The sequence below is a fragment of the Solanum stenotomum genome, chromosome 10 (genome assembly GCF_019186545.1).
Source record: "Solanum stenotomum isolate F172 chromosome 10, ASM1918654v1, whole genome shotgun sequence".
Taxonomy (NCBI): domain Eukaryota; kingdom Viridiplantae; phylum Streptophyta; class Magnoliopsida; order Solanales; family Solanaceae; genus Solanum; species Solanum stenotomum.
In genome coordinates, this window is record NC_064291.1 from 52,063,946 (window position 1) to 52,087,400 (window position 23,455).

At 31.5% G+C, this 23,455-nt stretch overlaps 5 protein-coding genes across 10 annotated transcripts in view; 2 read left to right on the plus strand and 3 right to left on the minus strand.

Moving 5' to 3' along the window:
• The window catches only part of LOC125878333 (GTP-binding protein YPTM2), a 182,990-nt gene that overhangs the window by 152,306 nt on the left and 7,229 nt on the right, over nucleotides 1–23,455 (plus strand). Inside the window, exon 1 of one of the 5 annotated variants that reach the window (XM_049559565.1) lies at nucleotides 15,771–15,774. The exons of the other annotated variants lie outside the window; for them this stretch is intronic. The gene's annotated coding sequence lies outside the window, so the exon portion shown is untranslated. Of the gene's footprint in view, nucleotides 1–15,770; nucleotides 15,775–23,455 lie in introns of those variants that run through there. 5 annotated transcript variants of the gene reach the window in all.
• LOC125843146 (uncharacterized) lies at nucleotides 1,145–4,019 on the minus strand. Its single transcript, XM_049522370.1, has 2 exons — nucleotides 3,485–4,019; nucleotides 1,145–1,783 (listed from the first exon to the last, which is right to left on the minus strand). Exons 1-2 carry the CDS (start codon nucleotides 3,974–3,976, stop codon nucleotides 1,145–1,147), a joined length of 1,131 nt encoding a protein of 376 aa, XP_049378327.1. The 5' UTR covers nucleotides 3,977–4,019.
• LOC125878316 (uncharacterized) lies at nucleotides 11,346–12,902 on the minus strand. Its single transcript, XM_049559543.1, has 2 exons — nucleotides 12,374–12,902; nucleotides 11,346–11,989 (listed from the first exon to the last, which is right to left on the minus strand). The coding sequence occupies exons 1-2, from the start codon at nucleotides 12,863–12,865 to the stop codon at nucleotides 11,354–11,356; spliced, it is 1,128 nt and encodes a 375-aa protein (XP_049415500.1). The 5' UTR covers nucleotides 12,866–12,902; the 3' UTR covers nucleotides 11,346–11,353.
• Nucleotides 15,998–18,840, plus strand: LOC125878315 (monooxygenase 2-like). The gene is made up of 6 exons (XM_049559542.1): nucleotides 15,998–16,214; nucleotides 16,466–16,612; nucleotides 16,896–16,961; nucleotides 17,046–17,211; nucleotides 17,390–17,618; nucleotides 18,154–18,840. Exons 1-6 carry the CDS (start codon nucleotides 16,051–16,053, stop codon nucleotides 18,672–18,674), a joined length of 1,293 nt encoding a protein of 430 aa, XP_049415499.1. The 5' UTR covers nucleotides 15,998–16,050; the 3' UTR covers nucleotides 18,675–18,840.
• LOC125878337 (uncharacterized) lies at nucleotides 18,783–20,810 on the minus strand. 2 transcript variants are annotated; one of them, XM_049559574.1, is made up of 2 exons: nucleotides 20,464–20,804; nucleotides 18,783–19,227 (listed from the first exon to the last, which is right to left on the minus strand). In XM_049559574.1, the coding sequence occupies exons 1-2, from the start codon at nucleotides 20,693–20,695 to the stop codon at nucleotides 19,055–19,057; spliced, it is 405 nt and encodes a 134-aa protein (XP_049415531.1). In that variant the 5' UTR covers nucleotides 20,696–20,804; the 3' UTR covers nucleotides 18,783–19,054. The 2 variants fall into 2 exon arrangements, with proteins under 2 accessions (XP_049415531.1, XP_049415530.1); XM_049559573.1 differs by having other exon boundaries at nucleotides 18,984–19,230; nucleotides 20,464–20,810.

Below are 23,455 nucleotides of genomic sequence, written 5' to 3' on the forward strand. Positions count from 1 at the left end.
TCACTAACCAATAAAATAGGACATAAAATCGTGTTGATTTTTAATTTATAATAAAATGTCATATTTGTAATTAAAATGTTAATGTTGTAAATAAAAAAACTAAAATAATATTAGGTAAATTAAGGTCTTAAATAGTATATTCTTGTAATTTTTCCTTCTTGTATTTATTTATGGTAAAAGTGCACAAGAAAATGATTTAGATATAATGGACGAGAACACATTCGAATTATATTTTTTTCTCAAGTTTCACATTTTAACTATCTATTTTTTATTTTTACTTGAATGTACTATTAACATTTATGTATTAAAATACACTTCAATTATCAGTTATTCATTTTTCCTATCTGAACGATAATTAAAGTTTAGGTAGAAAAATAAACAAATGATAGTTAAGGTGTGTTTTGGGACAATCGGTCACAACTCACAAGCTATTATATGGACCTATTCAATCATAAAAAAAACCTCAAAACCACAAATGCAACCAAAATAGTGTGACTGACTATGTAGTATTATTTTACCCCACATTTGGTTAGAAATATTAGATAGTCCTTAAATCATTTATCCCACCATTTTTAATATAGTGATGAAAAAAATTATCCCATTTACATGGATAATTTATCCTAAATAACTTATACCATGATAATTAGTCCCAAAATATTTTGTTCCAAACTAAACGATCCTAAATCAACAAAAGAAATTCTACTTTCAACTGACATGACAATCAAATTAATGCAAAATCACCAACAAAAGAACTAAAAAAATAAAGTCATATGTCCCCCCAACCCCCTAAACATAAAACAAATAGAATGAAACCTTAGAAGACCTATATTATAAAGAAATGGACCACAAAAAAGAGCACATGCATGTCAATACAATAATAAATATTAGACTAAAACAACCTATATTCACACTTTACAACATAGTGAAAGAGAAATCAAGATATTTTTAAAATTGCGTTCATAATAAATCATACAATAACAATAATATCATATCTTGGGTTGATATAAAGGAAAATCAAAAACAAAGCAAGCATACGATTTACAATATTCAATCTTTTCTCGATATGCTGAAAGCTGCAGGCTTAATTAATTCAAATTCGTGTCGAATAATTCAACAAAAGAGTAAAACACACTCTTTGGAAAGATTAATCGCTCATTGTAACTAAAACATTATTTTCAGAGCCACTTTCATCGCCAAGAGATGGAGTAGTCAACACAAGATCTTCATTTCCTGAATTAATTATCCAACATGAAAAATGGACAGCCTTATTTTCTTCATTAAACCTTATATTATCAGCTAATCCCAAATCATCCCAACAATTAGCTGAAATTAATCCATTCTTAATTGAACCAAATGGATTAATCCCTTCTCTAGAAAATGTTTCAACATTAACATCCTCTGAGGTTACTCTAACAAACAAACACAATTTTGTAGACAAATTCTTACCAAATTTGTTCTCTACCTCTTCAACACATTTTTCTACAAGATTATTCTTGTGGATATCATCACTTAAATTCAAGAATTTCAAAGGTAATTTAAAAATTAACGTATCGTTAACATGGTAATTACTTGTGTTTGAGCTCGAATATAAAATTGGTGAACACCCCTTTTTCCTAAGATTTGGTAGGAAAAATGTCGAAATTTTAGGTGCATCTGCCTCTGATACCATATTGACGTGAATTTTGGACCATCTATTCAAGAAACTAGTTATGGAATAAGAATCTTCTAGAAAAAGGCTACAACTTATCCCAATTGAGTATCTTCCACACTTGAAATTTGTCACCTGAAAAAAAAAAAAGAGTATGATCTTCTATATATGACCCTTGGAATTTATAACAAAATCTCAAAAAATCATTAAAAAGTTAAGACCATACAAATATTTCAAAGAATATGGTAGATGTTTTTGCTAATAACTCACAAAAAATTTCACCTTCTACACTCAAAACTTCTATAACATACTTGGTTTAAAAAAAAATCGACTGCTATAGTGACTGACTTTTATAGTATACCAATTATAACATTTGATATTTGAATATATTTGGTTGTTATAGGTTCCAATGCAATATCAGGTAAACCAAAAAATTGAGATGAGTCTAATTTTGATAACATTTTTTTTTTTAAATGAATTTTAAGTCTGACTCAACCGAGAGTTAGCTCATGACGTGAAAATTGAGACCAAATAAAAAAATGGTGTGGCTAACCTGGACATAAAAAAGTGGGTGAATATTGAGTGTTAGGCTCATGAATATCATCCCAAAAGACAAGCTGACCTTCTACATTTTTCTTTTCCTTAAGATGAATAAAATCATCAAAATTATTGGCATTTCAGCTTCAATCAATCTTACACCAGAATCATTTGACATAATTATTATCATTTTCTCCTAGACTTCTAAGTCTACCAGCAAGTAATTGTTTTTCAACAAGTGCCTTTCTTAGTGACTCCTTAATCCATTCAGTGACAATCCATCCTGAATCCGTCTCTGACGCCTTGTTATAGCAAAACACCATGTGAAAATGCCTTTGAAAATTGCCTGAGCCAGAATTTTCACCAATGAGAACTCGCCGCGATATCCTTGGATCAGTTTGCTTCATTGGCGCCACTGTTTGGATTGNTAGAACCAAATGGATTAGTCCCTTCTCTAGAAAATGTTTCCACATTAACATCCTCTGAGGTTTCTCTAACAAACAAACACAATTTTGTAGACAAATTCTTACCAAATTTATTCTCTACCTCTTCAACACATTTTTCTACAAGATTATTCTTGTGGAAATCATCACTTAAATTCAAGAATTTCAAGGGTAATTTAAAAATTAACATGTCGTTAACATGGTAATTACTTGTATTTGAGCTCGAATATAAAGTTGGTGAACACCCTTTTTTCCTAAGATTTGGTAGAAAAAATGTCGGAATTTTAGGTGCATCTGCCTCTAATAATACCATGTTGACATGAATTTTGGACCATCTATTCAAGAAGCTAGTCATGGAATAAGGATCTTCTAGTAAAAGGCTACAACTTATCCCAATTGAGTATCTTCCACACTTGAAATTTGTCACCTGAAAAAAAAATCATTTATTAAAGATCTTCTAGCCCTTGGAATTTATAACAAAATCTCAAAAAACCATTAAAAGTTAAAACCATACAAATATTTCAAAGAATATGGTAGATGTATATGTTTTTGCTAATAACTCACAAAATTTTTCACCTTTGAATAGAATGTTCTACACTCAAAACTTCTATAACATGCTTGGTATCGAATTTTTTCGACTGCTATAGTGACTGAGTATTATAGTATACTTATTATAACATTTGATATTTGAATATATTTGGTTGTTATAGGTTCCAATATCAGGTAAACCATAAAATGAGATGAGTCTGATTTTGATGGCATGATTTTTTTTTAAAAAAAAATTTAAGCCTGATTCAACTCAAAGTTAGCTCATGACGTAAAAATTGAGACCGAATAAAAAAGTGGTGTGGCTAACCTGGACATAAAAAAGTGGTGAATATTGAGTGTTTGGCTCATGAATATCATCCCAAAAGACAAGTTGGCCTTCTACATTTTTCTTTTCCTTAAGATGAATAAAATCATCAAAATTCATTGACATTTCAGCTTCAATCAATCTAACACCAGAATCATTTGACACAATTTCAAACTCCTCATAATTAGTATTATTTTCTCCTATACTTCTAAGTCTACCAGCAAGTAATGGTTTTTCAACAAGTGCTTTTCCTAGTGACTCCTTAATCCATCCAGCGACCATCCATCCTGAATCCGTCTCTGACGCCTTATTATAGCAAAAGACCATGTGAAAACGCCTTTGAAAATTGTCAGAGCCAGAATTTTCACCAATGAGAACTCGCCGCGATATCCTTGGATCAGTTTGCTTCATTGGCATCACTGTTTGGATTGCTTCAATTTGCAAGTTGGAGAGAAAATCATGTGCCACTCCAATATTTTCATTGCAATATGCCATGTTGAAATTTATAAGAATTAAATGTATGTTATAAGTTGTGTGACATTACTAGGCATTATATAGATATAGAAAGAATGCACTATAGAATTGATGAAATCAATGTAATCAAAAATTGGTTGATGCAACTAACTTTCATTAAAGATTAGATCAAAAAAAAAAAAGAAACTTTCATTAAAGGATTGGACTGGAAACTTAATAAAGGACATTTTCCTAACATGTTTGGTTATCAGAACACAAACTACTTTACCTTCCATCTAATTGTATGCTTCCTCCGATCCGATCCGTTCACTTTCACTATACAAAAATATATATTTTTACAATATATCAAGCGAAAAACATATCATTATTTTTAAATTTTATCCTTGGCATTAATTATACCTATTCCACAAATCATTTTCCAAGACCTAAGATTAAACACCAATTAATATAAATATTGTGGTAAAATACTCATATCAATCATTATATTTTAAGGGACGTGCAAAGTCTAAACATGACAAGTAAAATTGAATAGAAGGAGTATCAAATAACTCACGCAATCAACCTAGCTATTATTGTCAACCTCTCACACCTCCGATTACTAGGGCGCGCATCTGTGCTCCTCCTTTTTAAATATTCAAACTATCTCAGTCTTACTTCCTGTATCTTGTTTAATTTATCACTGAAATTACTCTTATATATATTCATTCGTAATTTTATCTCTTATAGTACATATGTCTACAGATTCATCTAGAGCTTGAAATTAAAGATATTTCTTTATATATGAACTAGAATTATTGGTGTTCTTTGTTGGTATGAATATAATGTCCTTCCAAATCCTTTCTGCCGGTAGGTAAGTATTTATTCCTGGTCCTATGTATACGAGGACTGAAAATTGTTTGTCTTCTTGTCTATTTTTTTTTTAAAAAAAACTTTTTAAGGCAAAATCAAAAATTTTAAAACACAAAAATATTAAAATTTTCGTTGGTATTGTTCGAAATTCATAAATGAAAAAATAGATAGAGAAAATGGTCAAAAGCCCCACTAATATATATCCGGATTTCCAACTACACACTTCAACTTTACGGGGTCCTATCACTCACCTGAACTGTTTAAAACTGTAATAATTACACCCTTAAAAAGACACAACCACATCTATCTTGGCATGTGAACTTCACACGTTTAACATGTGGAAACTCATTAATTTATTATTTTTTTCAATTTTTTTATAATTCTTTTCCACTTTCTCCTATACTCCCCAATTTCTTCGAATTCCTAAAGTAAATTCTTCCCCTAATTCTTTCAAATTCCTATTGCATTGTGAGGAACAAAGATAAATATTGATAGCAAGAGCTTGTCAAGCAATATTCAAATTTTTCTTGTCGGATTGAAAAACAAACTAAAAGAATCCGTGCATATGTTGCTTCATCGAGGTTTTGCTTGCTTTACTGGAGCTCGTTGGTCGGAGTAGTGTAGCCGCAAGGTTTTGTTGTTGTTATTGTAGGCGACCTCGATGTGAGAACAAAGGTAGATTTTCATGGTGGTTATCTTGAAACGAGAGAGATAAGAGGAGAGAGGGAGGGGAGAAAGGGTTTTTGTTGGTGTTTGGGTTTTGCCGGAGGAGGCGACAATGGTGACTGTTGGTCGAGCAACAAAGAGAGGATAACAGAAATACAAACTAAAAAAAGTGAGCAAGGAAAGATCGAGGACGAATGAAGACAATAGCAATGCCATTAATGGCGGTCAACTGAGACGAGTACAATCCTCTTATTGATTGAAATTTGAGATTGATAATTAAAGGATCTATAAATAAAAAAGAAAAAAACATTCTCATTTGGGAGTTCAATTGAATTTGATGTAAACCCAATTTATTTATTTATTTCAAATCTGATCCAGATCTCTTTTTTTGGATGATATAAATACATGTCATTTTATCTTCAATGGAATTGATTGGTTCTTAAAAGTTTTTACATGAGAGTTAAAAAGTTTGTGTGAAATCAACAATGGTGAATCCGATGAAGAAATTTGGTTGCTATGGAAAAGAAAGACAATAAATAAGAAAAAAAATACGAATACATATATTTTTAAAAGAGATATTAAAAATAAAGTTTTAATATTTATTTTTTGTGCTCACTCTCTTTGAGAGAGTGAAATAACTCTCTTTGCCAGCTAAGCATTCAGGGTATTAATTTCAGTTTTAAACACTTCAGGAGGGTGATAGGACTCCCATAAAGTTAAAGTGTATAGTTGAAAATTCGAATATAAATTAGAGGGGGGGAGGGCTTTTGATCATTTTCTTAAATAGATACTATAAATTTGAGGGATAAAAATTAAAGATCACCCCGAAATAGGACAATCCATGCAAAAACTTGTCTTTTAATAAGTTCATGGGTTATTGGATTCACATGACAAAGTTCCAAATGGGCCACATAGAAAGACAAACGTTTTGGTGGAGTGAAAAAATGGCCCAACTAACTGGACCTCTTTTATTTGTCTTGATAGTAGTAGATATAGTTTAAAGTTGAGAAAATTTGAGAAATAACAAACATAACTGACATAATAACGTTCTATCATAGTAATAGTTTTGTTTGTTATGAAGACTATGATTTATATATTTCGCTTGTAAATATATAAATAGAGTATTTATACATTTAGAAAATTTTCAAAAGCCCATTTGTATAATTCGCTTGCTAATATACAAACATGGTAATTTATTGTGATTTTTTGTTAAATCTTGAACAAATAGCTATGGTAAGCATATACAAATTTTGGATTTAATAACACTATAAAAAATGTTAAAACTCGATAGACTTCGTTGGGTTGTCATTGATTTTCTTAAGAAAGAAAATTGACGCACTTTCGTCGGTTATTTTTCATGTATAAAATATAGGGAAACTCGCAAAAAGAAATTGTTACTTTTAAAAAAAAATCAATGTCATTCGTCAATTTGAATTTTTTACAATAACTAACGGATGAACGAAAATTTTTAAAATTCAAAATTGCAGTTGAAGAGCATATATAGAAATAAAGAAATCATAAAATTAGTATTTTGTGTTTTAATGATGCATAAAAAAAATAGAGTTGAAGGGTTAATCTTTTATTATTTTTTTAAAAAATACTTTTTTTGTTGTCTTTCACTCTCTTAGAGAAAGTGTGATGCACACACTCCGCCACATCACTTAGAAGTGCCAAAATGAAACATAAAAATTGGAGTTAAAGGGTTAAAATGGAACAAGGTTAAGTTGGAGTGCCAAAATGAAATTTAGGGACAAATTTAAGGGTCTGCATATGTGTTTGGCCTTAAATTATTTATCCCACCATTTTTAATATAGTGATAAAAAAAGTTATCTCATATACATGAATAATCTATCCTGAATAACTTATACCACAATAATTAATTCCAAAATATTTTATTCCAAACCAAACAACCCTAAATCAACAAAAAAATTCTACTTTCAACCAACACAATCAAATAAATGCAAAATCACCTACAAAAGAACTAAAAAATAAAGTCATATGTCTCCCCCAAACCCCCCAAAACATAAAACAAATAGAATGAAACCTTAGAAGACCTATATTATAAGAAATGGACCACAAAAAAGAGTACATGCATGTCAATACAACAATAAATATTAGACAAAAACAACTTACACATAGAGTAACACAAGTAGGAACGAAATCACATGCATGAAATCAACACTCTAAAATAGTAAAATTAGTTAATTATACTGACTAGAGCCATCAAAAAGGGCTAAGCCCATGGGACCAGCCCGATTCAACCCGTTATTAGGGCAGGGTTGGGATATGATTTTTCAAGCCCGTTTAAAATCGGGGTTTATAAGCCCAACCCTTTTAGGCCCTTAGCCTTTGAGGCTTGATCGGGGCAGGGTCGGGGTTGGCCCATGGACCAAATTATATAATTTTAATTAAAATAAATATTAAAAACTAGAAAACTTAAATGTAACCTCTAACTAGTAGATTAGTACTACTAGACTACTAGTACGTGAAGATTTAAAAGGCTAAAGCCATATAAATTCTAAAGCCATTACTCTTAAAACCTTAAGTCCCTAAACCCTAATATCTAAATTCTTGAACTACAACTCTTTGTCTCTTTACTCTTATAGTTTATTGTCGTCTCGTTTTTGCTACGACATTGGACAATTTTCACGCATGTAACAATTTTCTTGATTTCATTTAACAAAATACTTTAAGTACGTAATTATGTATTGCTAACTAAAGTTTTAGTCAGAAGTGTTCTTTAGTTTACTAGTTTGTTTTTCAGATATTATTTACTTAAGAGATTTTTTTTTTCTTTAAATATTTATTGCTAGATTTTTTATTTAGAATTATTGAAACAATGTTACTGTTTGTGACATTGATTTGACATATAAAAAAAAAGAGGGTTGGCCCGCCCCAGCCCTTGACCCTTCTGGGGTTGGGCCGGGTTGACCATTTTACAGCCCTTTGAAATGAAGGGCCGGCCCGCCCCAGCCCGTGAAATTATTTGGCCCACGAGGCTTGGGCGGAGTAGGGCTGGGCTGGCCCGTTTTGACGGCTCTAATACTAGAGTCGTCAATATGGGCTAGGCCTATTGGGCCGGTCTGGCCTAACTCGGGTTTTAATAGGGTTGGGCTAAAAATTTTGGATCCCATTTTAAAAAAAGGCTTTTCAGCCCGGCCTGAATAAGTCTGTTGATTTGTGGGGCTTGAGAAATATAGGTAGGGCCGGCCCGTGGGCCAATAAAAATTAATTAAAAAATATAATATAATATTAAAATTTAAAATTAAAGAGATCCAAACTCCAAAATCTATTTAAAGTTTTTTAGGAAATCACTAAGTATAGAAGTTGCATCCACCATGAAAATGTACAAACACTTGTTGCTACTCGAAACTAGTTACATGATTTTTCTCAAATTGGTAATATATTTTTGTGTACATTTAAATATTACAATTGTCAATTTAGTTATTTTTTAATATTTAACTAATTGANGTTGGGATATGATTTTTCAAGCCCGTTTAAAATCGGGGTTTATAAGCCCAACCCTTTTAGGCCCTTAGCCTTTGAGGCTTGATCGGGGCAGGGTCGGGGTTGGCCCATGGACCAAATTATATAATTTTAATTAAAATAAATATTAAAAACTAGAAAACTTAAATGTAACCTCTAACCTATACGGTTATAGTATATTAGTACTACTAGACTACTAGTACGTGAAGATTTAAAAGGCTAAAGCCTTATAAATTCTAAAGCCATTGCTCTTAAAACCTTAAGTCCCTAAACCCTAATATCTAAATTCTTGAACTATAACTCTCTGTCTCTTTACTCTTATAGTTTTATTGTCGTCTCATTTTTGCTACGACATTGGACGATTTTCACGCATGTAACAATTTTCTTGATTTCATTTAACAAAATACTTTAAGTACGTAATTATGTATTGCTAACTAAAGTTTTAGTCAGAAGTGTTCTTTAGTTTACTAGTTTTGTTTTTCAGATATTATTTACTTAAGAGATTTTTTTTTTCTTTAAATATTTATTGCTAGATTTTTTATTTAAAATTATTGAAACAATGTTACTGTTTGTGACATTGATTTGACATAAAAAAAAAAAGAGGGATGGCCCACCCCAGCCCTTGACCCTTCTAGGGTTGGGCCGGGTTGACCATTTTACAGCCCTTTGAAATGAAGGGCCGGCCCGCCCCAGCCCGTCAAATTCTTTGGCCCACGGGGCTTGGGTGGAGTAGGGCTGGGCTGGCCCGTTTTGACGACTCTAATACTAGAGCCGTCAATATGGGCTAGGCCTATTGGGCCGGTCTGGCCTAACTCGGAATTTAATAGGGCTGGGCTAAAAATTTTGGATCCCATTTAAAAAAAAGGCTTTTCAGTCCGGCCTGAATAAGCCTGTTGATTTGTGGGGCTTGAGAAATATAGGTAGGGCCGGCCCATGGGCCAATAAAAATTTATTAAAAAATATAATATAATATTAAAATTTAAAATTAAAGAGATCCAAACTCAAAATCTATTTAAAGTTTTTTAGGAAATCGCTAAGTATAGAAGTTGCATCCACCATGAAAATGTACAAACACTTGTTGCTACTCGAAACTGGTTACATGATTTTTCTCAAACTGGTAATATATTTTTGTGTACATTTAAATATTACAATTCTCAATTTAGTTATTTTTTAATATTTAACTAATTGAAACCGCATATAAATTGCAGATGAAAATGAAGATGTTAGGACAACCTTCCCACAAGTCGATACAGATATGCTTCATGTAGATGGTCATGAAGTGTTAGATACGCCATAGGTTTCATGAAGTGTTAGATACGCCATAAGTTTCATGGTTTTTTAAGGAGTTTATTTTTTACTTTTTTATGATTGGAATATTGTCATATTTTTTGTGTTTTATTGTGATCATTGCAAAACAGTTAGGTTAATATTTCTATTTATATATTTATATTTATACTTGAAAAAAAACGTAATAAATATTATAAAGATAATTTTATTTGTAGATTTGATTAACAAGCAGTAACACTAACACCATGTACTATTGTTTTGCCGATATTTATGATAATATTTTTAAATTATAATTTATAATTTAATTTAATAATTATAAAAAAAATATATAACTTTTATAAAAGTGGGCTGGTCCGGCAAGCCTGTAGCCCACGTACTTGTGGGTTGGGCCGACTATTTTCTGGCCCACATCAAAAATGGGCTAGCCTGACCTGGCCCATAAAATGTCAAAGTCTGTATGGGTTAGCCCGGATGGGATGGGGTAGCCCATATTGACAGCTCTATCTAATACTAACTATTAGGTGATAGTTCAGATAGAAACTCAAACTCTCCATAGTTCAAGTATGAATCTAACAAAATTGGAATAATTTTATGTGTGTTTTTTTTTTTATCTTTTAACTCTTTTATAAATTTGTAAGTTTCATCGAAGATTTACAAATATTTACTAGTAATGGCCCCTCTCTCTAAAAATATTTCTAAACAAGCCCTCCAGCAAGGTTTTTAAAAAGAGCTTTGATAACGAAACTTCTTGATCGGAAGCTAATATACTTTACTAATTATTTCTTATTGAGTCTATTTAACATGAATTCAAATTAATAATAATAATTGGATTAGTATATTTCAAGTATTAGATGATTAAACAAAAATTAAAAGAAATTATATACACACTTTACAACATAGTGAAAGAGAAATCAAGATATTTCTAAAATTGCATTCATAATTAATCATAGTACAATAACAATAATGTCATATCTTGGGCTTATATAAAGGAAAATCAAAAACAAAGCAAACATACAATATTCAATCTTTTCTCTGAAATCTGCAAGCTCGATTAATTCAAATTCATGTTGAGCAATCCAACAAAAGAGTAAAATGCGCTCTTTGGAAAGATTAATCTCTCATTGTAACTAAAACATTATTTTCAGAGCCACTTTCATCACCAAGAGATGGAGTAATCAACACAAGATCTTCATTTCCCGGATTAATTATCCAACATGAAAAATGGACAGCCTTATTTTCTTCATTAAACCTTATATTATCAGCTAATCCCAAATCATCCCAACAATTAGCTGAAATTAATTCATTCTTAATTGAACCAAATGGATTAATCCCTTCTCTAGAAAATGTTTCAACATTAACATCCTCTGAGGTTTCTCTAACAAACAAACACAATTTTGTAGACAAATTCTTACCAAATTTGTTCTCTACCTCTTCAACACATTTTTCTACAAGATTATTCTTGTGGATATCATCACTTAAATTCAAGAATTTCAAAGGTAATTTAAAAATTAACGTATCGTTAACGTGGTAATTATTTGTGTTTGAGCTCGAATATAAAATTGGTGAACACCCTTGTTTCCTAAGATTTGGTAGGAAAAATGTCGGAATTTTAGGTGCATCTGCCTCTGATACCATGTTGACATGAATTTTGGACCATCTATTCAAGAAACTAGTCATGGAATAAGGATCTTCTAGAAAAAGGCTACAACTTATCCCAATCGAGTATCCACACTTGAAATTTGTCACCTGAAAAAAAAAAAGTATGATCTTTTATAGATAGCCCTTGAATTTATAACAAAATCTCAAAAAACCATTAAAAGTTAAGACCATACAAATATTTCAAATAATATGGTAGATGTTTTTGCTAATAACTCACAAAATTTTTCATCTTCTACCCTCAAAACTTCTATAACATGCTTGGTTTCCAAATTTTTCGACTACTATTATAACATTTTATTTTTAATATATTTGGTTGTTGTAGGTTCCAATATCAGGTAAACCAAAAAATGAGATGAGTCTGATTTTGATAGCATGATTTAAAAAAAATAATAAAAAATTTAAGCTTGACTCAACCCAAAGTTATCTCATGACGTGAAAATTGAGACCAAATAAAAAAGTGGTGTGGCTAACCTGGACATAAAAAAGTGGTGAATATTGAGTGTTTGGCTCATGAATATCATCCCAAAATACAAGCTGACCTTCTACATTTTTATTTTCCTTAAGATGAATAAAATCATCAAAATTCATTGGCATTTCAGCTTCAATCAATCTAACACCAGAATCATTTGACACAATTTCAAACTCCCCATAATTATTATCATTTTCTCCTATACTTTTAAGTCTACCAGCAAGTAATGGTTTTTCAACAAGTGCCTTTCCTAGTGACTCCTTAATCCATCCAGCAACAATCCATCCTGAATCCGTCTCTGACGCCTTGTTATAGCAAAACACCATGTGAAAACGCCTTTGAAAATTGCCTGAGCCAGAATTTTCACCAATGAGAACTCGCCGCGATATCCTTGGATCAGTTTGCTTCATTGGCGCCACTGTTTGGATTGCTTCAATTTGCAAGTTGGAGAGAAAATCATGTGCCACTCCAATATTTTCATTGCAATATGCCATGTTGAAAATTATAAGAATTAAATGTATGTTATAAGTTGTGTGACATTACTAGGCATTATATAGATAAAGAAAATGCATTCTAGAATTGATGAAATCAATGTAATCAGAGATTGGTTGATGCAGCTAACTTTCATTAAAGATTAGACCAAAAAAAAAACTTCCATTACAGGATTGTACTGGAAACGTAATAATGGGCATTTTCCTAACATATTTGGTTATCAGAACACAAACTATTTTACCTTCCATCTAATTGTATGCTCCCTGCGATACATTCACTTTTACTTATTCACTATACAAAAAAATAAAATTTTTACAGCATATTAAGAGAAAAACATATTATCATATATTTTTAAGCATTAATTACTCATTTCACAAATTATTTCTCAAGACCTAAGATTAAACACCAATTAATATAAATATTGTGATAAAACACTCATTAATCATTATTTTTCAAGGAGTGTAAAGTCTAAATAGAACAAGTAAAATAAAATATCTCACGCAATCAACCTAGCTATCACAGTCTCAACCACTCACACCTTCGATTACTAGAGCATCTCATGTGCTCCTCCTTTTTACATATTCGAACTATCTCAATCTTACTTTCCACATCTTATTCATCACTGAAATTACTCTTATATATCTTCATTCGTAATCTTATCTCTTATAGTATATACGTCCACAGATTCATCGAGACTTGGAATTAAAGATATTTCTTTATATATGGACTAGAATTATTGGTGGTCTTTGTTGGTACTAGGAGTGTCAAATGGGCGGGTTGGGTTGAAATTGGAGATATTAAAATGGGTTGAAATAGAAATCGGGTTGGGTCTTGACCCGCCCAATTTGATCCGATTAATCTTAATAATTTTAACAAAGTGATATTTAACTTTTATAATCACAATGCGAATTTCGGCTCAAGATTATTTTTTTTAAAAAAAGTAATAAATTGATAGATAAATCCTAAAATATGTTAAATAGATAATAATTCATTCATACATTCTTAGTAAAGAATTTTGAAACGGATTGAAATTGGAGATTGAATTAGGCTTGAATGAGTTGAGATTGAACCCAATTCTAATTATCTTGAGCCCAACCCTTAAAATTCTGGACAAATTAGACGAATTACCTATGTTTGGGTTCATTTTTGACACCCCTAGTTGGTATGAATATAATGTCCTTCCAAATCCTTTCTGCCGGTAGGTAAGTATTTATTCCTGGTCCTATGTTATACGAGGACAGAAAATTGTTTGTGTCTTCTTGTCTATTTTTAAATTATTTTTTTTTAAGGCTTAATCAAAACTTTTAAAACACAAAAATATTTAAATTTTCCTTGGTATCGTTCGAAATTCATAAATGAAAATTTAGAGACTATGAATTTTAGGGACAAAAATTAAAGATCACCCCGAAATAGGACAATCCGTGCAAAAACTTGTCTTTTAATAAGTTCATGGGCTATTGGATTCACACGACAGAGTTTCAAATGGGCCACATAGAAAGACAAACGTTTTGGTGGAGTGAAAAAATGGCCCAACTAACTAGACCTATTTTATTTTGTCTTGATAGTAGTAGATATAGTTTAAAGTTGAGAAAATTTGAGAAACAACAAACATAATAACGTTTTATCTATAGTTTTGATATTGCACTTCATAGTTGTAGTTCTGTTTGCATAGAGGTTGCAGTTTGTAGTTTGTATATTTCGCTTGCGAATATACAGATAGGGTAAGTATATACAAATTTCGTATTTATACATTTAGAAATTTTTCAGAACTTCGTTTGTATATTTCACTTGCTAATATACAAATATGGTAATGTATTGTGATTTTTTGTTAAATCTGATACAAAAATTCTGCATTTATACAATCAAGAACCGAATTATACAAAATTCTGATTTATACAATCAGGCGAATTATACAAATTAGACGAATTATACGTACTTTTAATTTGAATTCTCTAGTAGATAAATTTTAGTATCGATAATCTTAATAAATATTTTTTAAAAAAAGGAGTGGATAAAGCTTGTAACTACTTACTGAAATATATTAAATAGAATTTTAAGTATGATGAATGTTTTATTTACACTAATAACAAATATAATGTAATTTTATAAATAGGTCTTACCTTACTTATTGGGTGAAAAGTTATTTTTCATTGATCTAGTGCTATCCAAGTGCTATCCACCTCCTTTATTTGCTGTCGAAATTGGCGATGTGAACGAGTAGAGTTAAACTTTTTACTCAAATTTATATTAAAAAAAAATACCATCTATCTTTTTCTAATGAATAAAATACATTAAAAATGTCATGTCATTTTACTTTTCTGAGAGAGGAATTTTTGACAATTCTAAGAACATTTGACGACCAAATATAAAATTTGAAAACAATTAACAATCATTGAATCCAGACAAAAGAGAAATCAATAATCAGTGAATATAATATTTTTATGACACATGACATAATTTCTAATCATCTTACTTTTTGACCTTTAATACAAGTTAAATTTCCAACATCAAAGGTATTGGTCATATTCATAGCAAAAAAAAAAAGCTTTGCTTACCTGTCCATTTTTCATCAGTTAAAATTCACAAAACCTATTTTATAAATAAAAGAGAAGTATGAACTCGGTGAAAATTATTAGACAGTCTTAAAAATATTTTTTTATTTAATTAAATAAACTTAGATATATTTACGATCTACAACGTGACATAACAGATGGTCTCAAACTCTTATATGAACATGAAACTCTTAATAAAAAGATGAGAGAAGTATTAAATCCACTAAATTTGGCGAGAAACTAGAAATCTATTTTACTCTTAATGCAAAATTGGAGATGCAACTTATAATTTATATCGAGTTGAGGGATATTTTCAATGCTTCTTCCTAAATAAAATTAAAATTAATTACAAACTTTATCACTAAATAAAGATGGCATTTACAGGCGAAGTTTCGATAGACAAGTCTTTGGAGTTATTAATGTCGTGTCCAACTTGATCAAAATGGCAATACAATTCTTGGTGAATGAAAAGTCAAACTAAATTGTTTTCAAATTTTAAAATATATATTTTTTTATAAGGATTTATATAAAAGAATTATTTTTTTCGTTCACTCTTTATATGTCCACACAATACATACCCTATTGAATTATTTTTCTCTCTTTAGTCTTTTTTATCACCAAATAATTGTGTGACCATGGCTTTAATCTCTTCAATTCTACAACATGCCAAGTCTCATTCTTCATCTAAAATATCTACTTATATTCAAAGAAGATTATTTTCTAATGATGTTAGAAAAGAAAATATTGTAATTGTTGGGGCAGGAATTGCTGGCCTTGCTTCTGCTCTTTCACTTCAAAGGTTCAAATTTTCACTAACTTATAAATTTGCATTTTCCCAATCATATTTTTTTATGACCATGGTGTCTGGGCACCTTCGCTAGATATCTCTCACCTTACACCCGCAATAGTGTGGTGAAATTTGAATCTGAGACTTCAGAACTCTTAACCATGAATTTCAACAACCACTAGGCCACACCTGGGATGTTTTGCATTTTCCAAAAATAGTTCTTTTTTTGTGAATTTAATGATTTTGAGTTGTTGTTATTTTAGGTTTGGTATTAGAAGTTTGGTGCTTGAACAAGCTGAATCATTGAGAACTGAAGGAAGTTCAATAACACTTTCTAAAAATGGATGGAAGGCACTTGATGCTATTGGAGTTGGTGATGAACTTAGGAGTCAATTTCTTGATCTTCAAGGGTATTTTTGTACAATTTTTATGTTTTAGTCAAATCCATTGCTTATTGATTTATTTGGTCATAATATAGTATGTTGTTGTTGTATATCGAGCATTGGTTAATTGCACGATGCACAAACATGTTAGTTACTTTCAACTCAAACCTTATAATATATGCCAAATTTCTGACTCCGCTACTGACTGTACGCTTTGAAGTTCGTCGATGTTGATTTTGACTTCTGCTTAAACTTGACATGTTTTATTCAGTACACATCTAACATTTGTTGATGTCATCAATATTTTCAGGGTAGTAATAAAAACAGATGATGGTAAGGAGTTAAACTCATTTGGGTTCAAAGATGAGGACAAAAGGTAAAATGGGGATTTGATGTACTTTCTAATTGATCTTTTTGATTTTACCTTTCTTCTATTGATACTATGAAATTAATGGAGCAGCCAAGAACTAAGGGTGGTTGAGAGGAGAGTCTTACTTGAAACACTAGCAAGTAAACTACCACCAAATGCTATATCTTTTTCCTCAAAGTTGTCAAACATTGAGACAAGTGAAAATGGTACTAATACCTTATTGCAACTTCAAGATGGTACTCGTTTATCCGCTGAGGTAAATATAATACTTCAATCCCTCACGTTATGATAAGTAACACTGAGATTTGAACTCAGGACCTTTGTCTGCTCTAATACTGTGTTAGATAGTGTGGATCATTTTGTCTAGAAGCTTAAGTTTGTTAGAGAAAGTATAATGTTGTTTACTTAAATTATATCTTCAACGCTCTCCTCAGGTGGTGATTGCTTGTGATGGTGTATGGTCACCAACGGCTAAATGGATGGGATTTCGACAGCCTAAGTATGCAGGGCATATCGCCTTTCGAGGCCTAGGATACTTCCCTGAAGGACAGCCATATGAACCAAAAGTTAACTACACATATGGAAGAGGATTACGCGCTGCATTTGTTCCTGCTTCTAAAACCAAGGTCTACTGGTTTGTCTTGTGCAACAGCTCATCTCCAGGTATATGTTTCATCAAAAGTATCTGGTCATTCAAGTCTAGTTCATCATCTCTGCATTAGTCTTGAGGTACTTGAACATTCCCTTGACAATATTAGTGACGGATTACATAGAGAAACTATAGATAGGAGAGATTGGAGGTCGTGAATTAGGATAGAAGGTTAGTTGGTAGTTGAGCGACCTCTCTTTTCCTGTGGGATAAGTTTGGTGGTTGTACTTGGACCTTCTTTCTTACCAATTAGCACTAACCTCGTAGTTTCTTGTTATTCGATTTACTATTCCTTCTTCTGTATGTGCAAAATGTTTAAAATTCAAAATCTCAGAACTCATTATTCCACCAATGTGGCAAAAGAATCAGGGGTGAATATGCCTCATGTGCATATGATAGGCTTCCAGCTTTTGTTCTATTTAGTGTGGGGCTGTTCTTCCATGTTATTGACAGCAAGCTTTTCCCATGTGGCACCAGTTGTAACAATAGAGACTCACTTGGCTGGAACTTTTCTGTTAACACCTAACTAACTTTTGCATCTCTTGGCAGGTCCAAGGATCACAGATCCTTCAATATTGAGACAACAAGCTAAAGAGCTCGTTGGAGATTGGCCAGTCGCGGACATGTTAAACCTGATTAATCTTACACCAGACGATACATTAACTAGAAATCCCCTTTATGACCGATGGCTTTGGCCAGTAATAAGTCCTCCGCCTTTTAGTGGAAGGACAGTGCTTGCTGGAGATGCATGGCATCCAATGACACCCAATATGGGGCAGGGTGCTTGTTGCGCGTTGGAGGATTCAATAGTTTTGACAGAAAAGCTAGCAGAAGCAATGAAATCCAAGCATATTTATGTGGAGGATGCATTCAAAGCATATGGAAGTGAAAGATGGAAACGTGTGTTTCCATTAACAGTAATGGCAAATCGCATTGGAGCACTGCTGCAGTCTGAGAATACACTGATATGTTCTGTTAGAAATAATCTCCTTGTGCCTAAGCTGAAGCCCAAAGCATTGACGAAACATACCAATTATGAATTTGAGCAAGCTAAAAGAGACGGACATTAGTTTTTGAGGGACGAAAACTTAGCAATGGCAATAAACAGAATGTATGCTTTCTTATCAGGAAACGAAAACAACTATAGACAGAATGTATTTCAAAGTAAAGATGTACCGTTTTGTGATTCAACGAATTTGCTAATAGAAGTGTTTATGCTTCTGTATCCGAATTCAATACATGCTTCTGCATACAAACAATATAACAGTAGAGTACCAAAGGGAAAATCATTCACTATAACACTTGGTGCTTTGGGATAATTTTAAACTTTACTCAAAAGCCAGCTAACGTGATATCGCCTATGTATGTTGTATACAGTTCACTAATTTAACATATGTATGAGCCATGATTGATGATGTCTATTCTAGATGAGTAATGGAACTTCACTCTGTTATCCTTCGGCTTCATTATTTTCTTGACCTACGGACTTATCAGTTGCATCGATGTCCTCTGACTCTATCTTTGATGTAAAACTTCTCTTTGAACTGTCTCCATTGATTCCAGGTTGATTCACAGCAATGTTGAGTCTGGCAACAATTGAATCAGCTTTATTCACCATAGTAACTGCTGTGCGGGATAGAAATATGTCTTAACAGCAAAATGATAGTGATAAGCTGTTTTTTTCTCATTCAGTATACTGGTGGCATAGATAACATTAACCTAGGACACAATACAACAAATGCTATAAAAGGATAGACTCCCTTGATGAAGATCAAAGAAAGAAACTTAACACGCCCCAACATAAGAAGAAAAGAGAGTAAAATCAGCTCGAGTAAAGCAGTATGGAGATACAAGAGTGAACTCCTTTCCTCCAACCACAATTCAGAGAACAACAATCATCTAATCAAACAGAAGATCACTAGAGGAAACAATCAACTGTTGCCTAACTACCAATACTCGAAAAACCAAACACCAACGAATAATAGGTATGTCAAGTGTCAATAGAAGTTATGCTGGCTAGTTTTCAAACAGATTCAATCATAATAGTTCAATGTCAAATTTTTTTAAGTAAACAACATATGCTAATGGCGATTATTACTCAGCTAGTTCTCAATTTCAATATGTATAACCATTTCAAGTGAATTTCATGATCATTTACTATCTATTGATGAAATTCTCCTGTTAACACGAAAGCTGAGAATCTAGTCAAAGGTTCTATATGGGGTTAAACAACATACACTATGCTCCAATTTCATCTTAAATACAGACAACATAGAAAACTCCATAAATGAAAGTCCATTTATACTAGCCAAAAAAGTACCTACAAGCAAAAGATCTGATTCTTTCTTAGCTCTTTTGCGAAAAGAATCAGAAACAAGAAAAGCAAAGCATCGAAAAAACAGCATTTATCTTTTTTCCAAATCAATTGATGAATCCAACTTTAAACAAAGTCAACTCAAGAAATACCACAAAATTTCATTCACAAATTCAACATCCAATTTCCCATCTCGTTTCCACATCATCCACTACTCCAAAAAAAATTGTTTTTGTTTCCCATCCGGTGTCCGGTACCCATACTAGAGCCCAACTAATCCAGATTCACATCGGGTAGGGCTCCATTCAAGGAGAAATGTTCCCTACCAAGTATTTTTCCATACCCAGAGCTCAAATCCGAAACCGCAATACTTCAAATTCCGAACATTACAAAAAAAAAAAAAAACGAAGTAATAACCAAATGGGTCAGAAAGAATTCAACTATAAATGAATAAACCTAACTCCACACATCATAAAAAAGAATCTTGAAACACATTCAGCTGAATCAAAAAACACAAAGATAGTGGGATTTTCAGTAAAAATTACCGGGGCTAGAGAAAACCCACAAAACAATAGCAGAAAGCAGCAGTATTAAAGGGATAAGATGGATTGCATTTTCAGCAGATCTGAGACGATTTCTTTCCTTTTTAGCAACATGAGATTGGGGATTAAACGTCGGTAGTTCTTCAGTTTCAGTAGAAATTGTTGATTTCAGATTCGGAGAAGAATTAAAAAAGAACTCTTCAGATACTCGTGAAGAACTCGATGAACGGTACATGGCTGATTACAGAAATGGAGGAAAAAATGGAGTATTTTGACTGTTATTTAGGCGGGTTCTGGGAAGTTGGCAGGTAGCAGACAGCGTGGGAAATGCGAAGTCTTAATAGAAAAATGGAATTATAAAAAAATGAATCAAGTGGACCTATGACTAATTTATCACCGACGATAGTACTTATCGTACTGCTGAAGAGAAATTTATTGCTCGAATTTGACATCTCTGATTAATGACAAAATAATTTCAGCATCGCAACACACTTCATGTTGTTAGTGAAATTGATTCTCTCATATAGAAAGTGGATAATTAATCTAAATATAATTCCTCCAAATGATTTGATGAGATATATGAACAAAAATTTTGAAAAAAATTGTGAAAAATAAAGATAAGTTTGAGTGGATCACAAACACGTGAAAGAATCATATCAACCCTAAACATAATGAACTTCCAAATATGTTTGAGAAGTATTATACAATGGTTACGTTATAATAAGTTAATGAGTTAAAAGGGTAAAAATTGTGTTAAAATATTGTGATTTTTTGAGTTTTATAATTGCATTATATCGATATGTGAGTTTCTTATTATATATATTTCAATAAACATAGGTGATATTTGATCTATCCTTCTTATGGTGGACCAATTGATCATTTATTTGTGCTATAAACTATAATTTATATTGAAATATATATATATATATATATTACTGATAATAGCCTACAATGAATCACCTTAAAGTACTCTTGTTTGCTGTAAATAATGAATAAAGTACTCCCTCTGTCCCATATTATAAGTCATCTCTTTCTAAAAATAGCTGGACCATAATATATATTATTTTATTAAATTTATGCATAAATTATTATATTTTGTCCATTATATCCTTGATTGATTAATTAATTAATCGTGAAAATGTATTTTCTTTGACTAACCTAGGAACTCTACAAGTAATTAATTTCATTGGGAGAGTATTTCATTCATTAATTAACTATTTTCTTTATTCACTACTTATTCTATAAAATCTGTTTTTAAAAAAATATCAACAAACAAATTAAAAATAAAAGATGAAAAAAAATTCAAAAATAATCTTGAAAGTTGAAGCTTCAACAAATTTAATCAAGGAAGATGACAATTCAAAAAGTTCAAAGGATATAAAAATAGAAGACTCAACCAAAACATGTGAAGGCCAAATTGAGAAAAATCAAGATCCAAATAAAGGAGTTATGCACCATTTAAATAAAAAAACAAATGATTTGTCAAACTAGAACTAAAATTCATTTGTCGTCTAATTTCATTATCAATAACATCAGATTCAGCAGGAAAATTTAGATCAATTTGAAGTAATGGAATTTAAATATTTTGTGATGTTGTCATGTTTGCTTTAAGAATTTATATATAAAAATATAAAAAAACATTTTACACAAAATATATAGGAAAATTGAGGTGGGAAAAACTTGATTTTTAAAATTTTTTGGATCAATTGGTGAAAAAAATTGGCTCCAAAAAAGTAAGATTTAAATAGTCATCCAAATGCATTTATATTTTTGAAATCTAACATTTCATCATTTATTACAAAGTTATCATTGGCAAACATTAAACAAGGGCATAAGGGTAAAATTACCTTATTTCTTAATACAAGTGCAAATGAAAAATGTGACTTATAATATGGACGAAGGGAGTACCTATTACGGTGAACCCACGTGACCTAACTATATATATTATTCCCTCTGTCCTATTTTATGTGAGGTAGTTTGATTTGTCACAAAGTTTAAGAAAAAAAAGGAAGACTTTTAAAACTTGTGATTTAAAATAAATTATAGAAATTTGTGTGGTTGTAAATTATTTCATTAAGGATAAAATAAATATTTGATAGTTAAATTATTACTTAATGTAGAAATGTGTCATTTTTTTTAAACTGACTAAAAAGAAAAGTAAGTTACATAAACTGTAACAAAGCGAGTAGTTGAATTACTCCATTTAATCAACGGAAAAGGGTCAAAATTGCCCCCGAACTATATGAACTAGACCATTTATACCCTTCGTTACATTTTGGGATAAAAAATGCCCCTGCTGTTATCCTAAGAGACCACAAATACCCTCAAGAGTTAACACCCCAATTTTTTGTTGATGTGGTAAGCCACGTGGGACTAATCCTTCCACCTAAGCGTTACCAACTAGGATTCACTACAAAAGAACTAGACCTTTAGCGGCAACAACAGTCGCCACAAAAGCCCAGAAAATCGTCACTAAAAGTTTTTAACATTAAATTCTAATTTTGTGTTTTTTTCTTCATTGTTTTTAAAAAACCAAATATGATATCGATTAAGTAGGAGTTTGAAGACACTATATGTTTTATTTTTATGTCATATGTAAATGTATAAAATGTACAATGATGCATTATATATATATAGTAGGAGATTTGAATCGAGAAGTAATTTTGATTATTTTTCGTAATAATATTGGATGTTTTTAATATGGATATTGCAAGTTATTTATTTTAGAAAATTAGGTCGCAATCGAAAATTAATTATCATATTTTTTTGTTGAAAAAATAGGTTTTACTAGCGAATGGTTGTTGGAGCCTTAGTCGCCACTAAAAATCACTCATAACCTTTAGTGGCAATATTTTGGGATTTTGTGGCGACTTTGTCGCCACTAAAAGTCAAGTTCTTTTGTAGTGAATCTTAGTTGGCAAAATGCTTAGGTGGAGGGATTAGTCCCATGTGGCTTGCCACGTCACTAAAAAATTGGGGTGTTAACTCTTGAGGG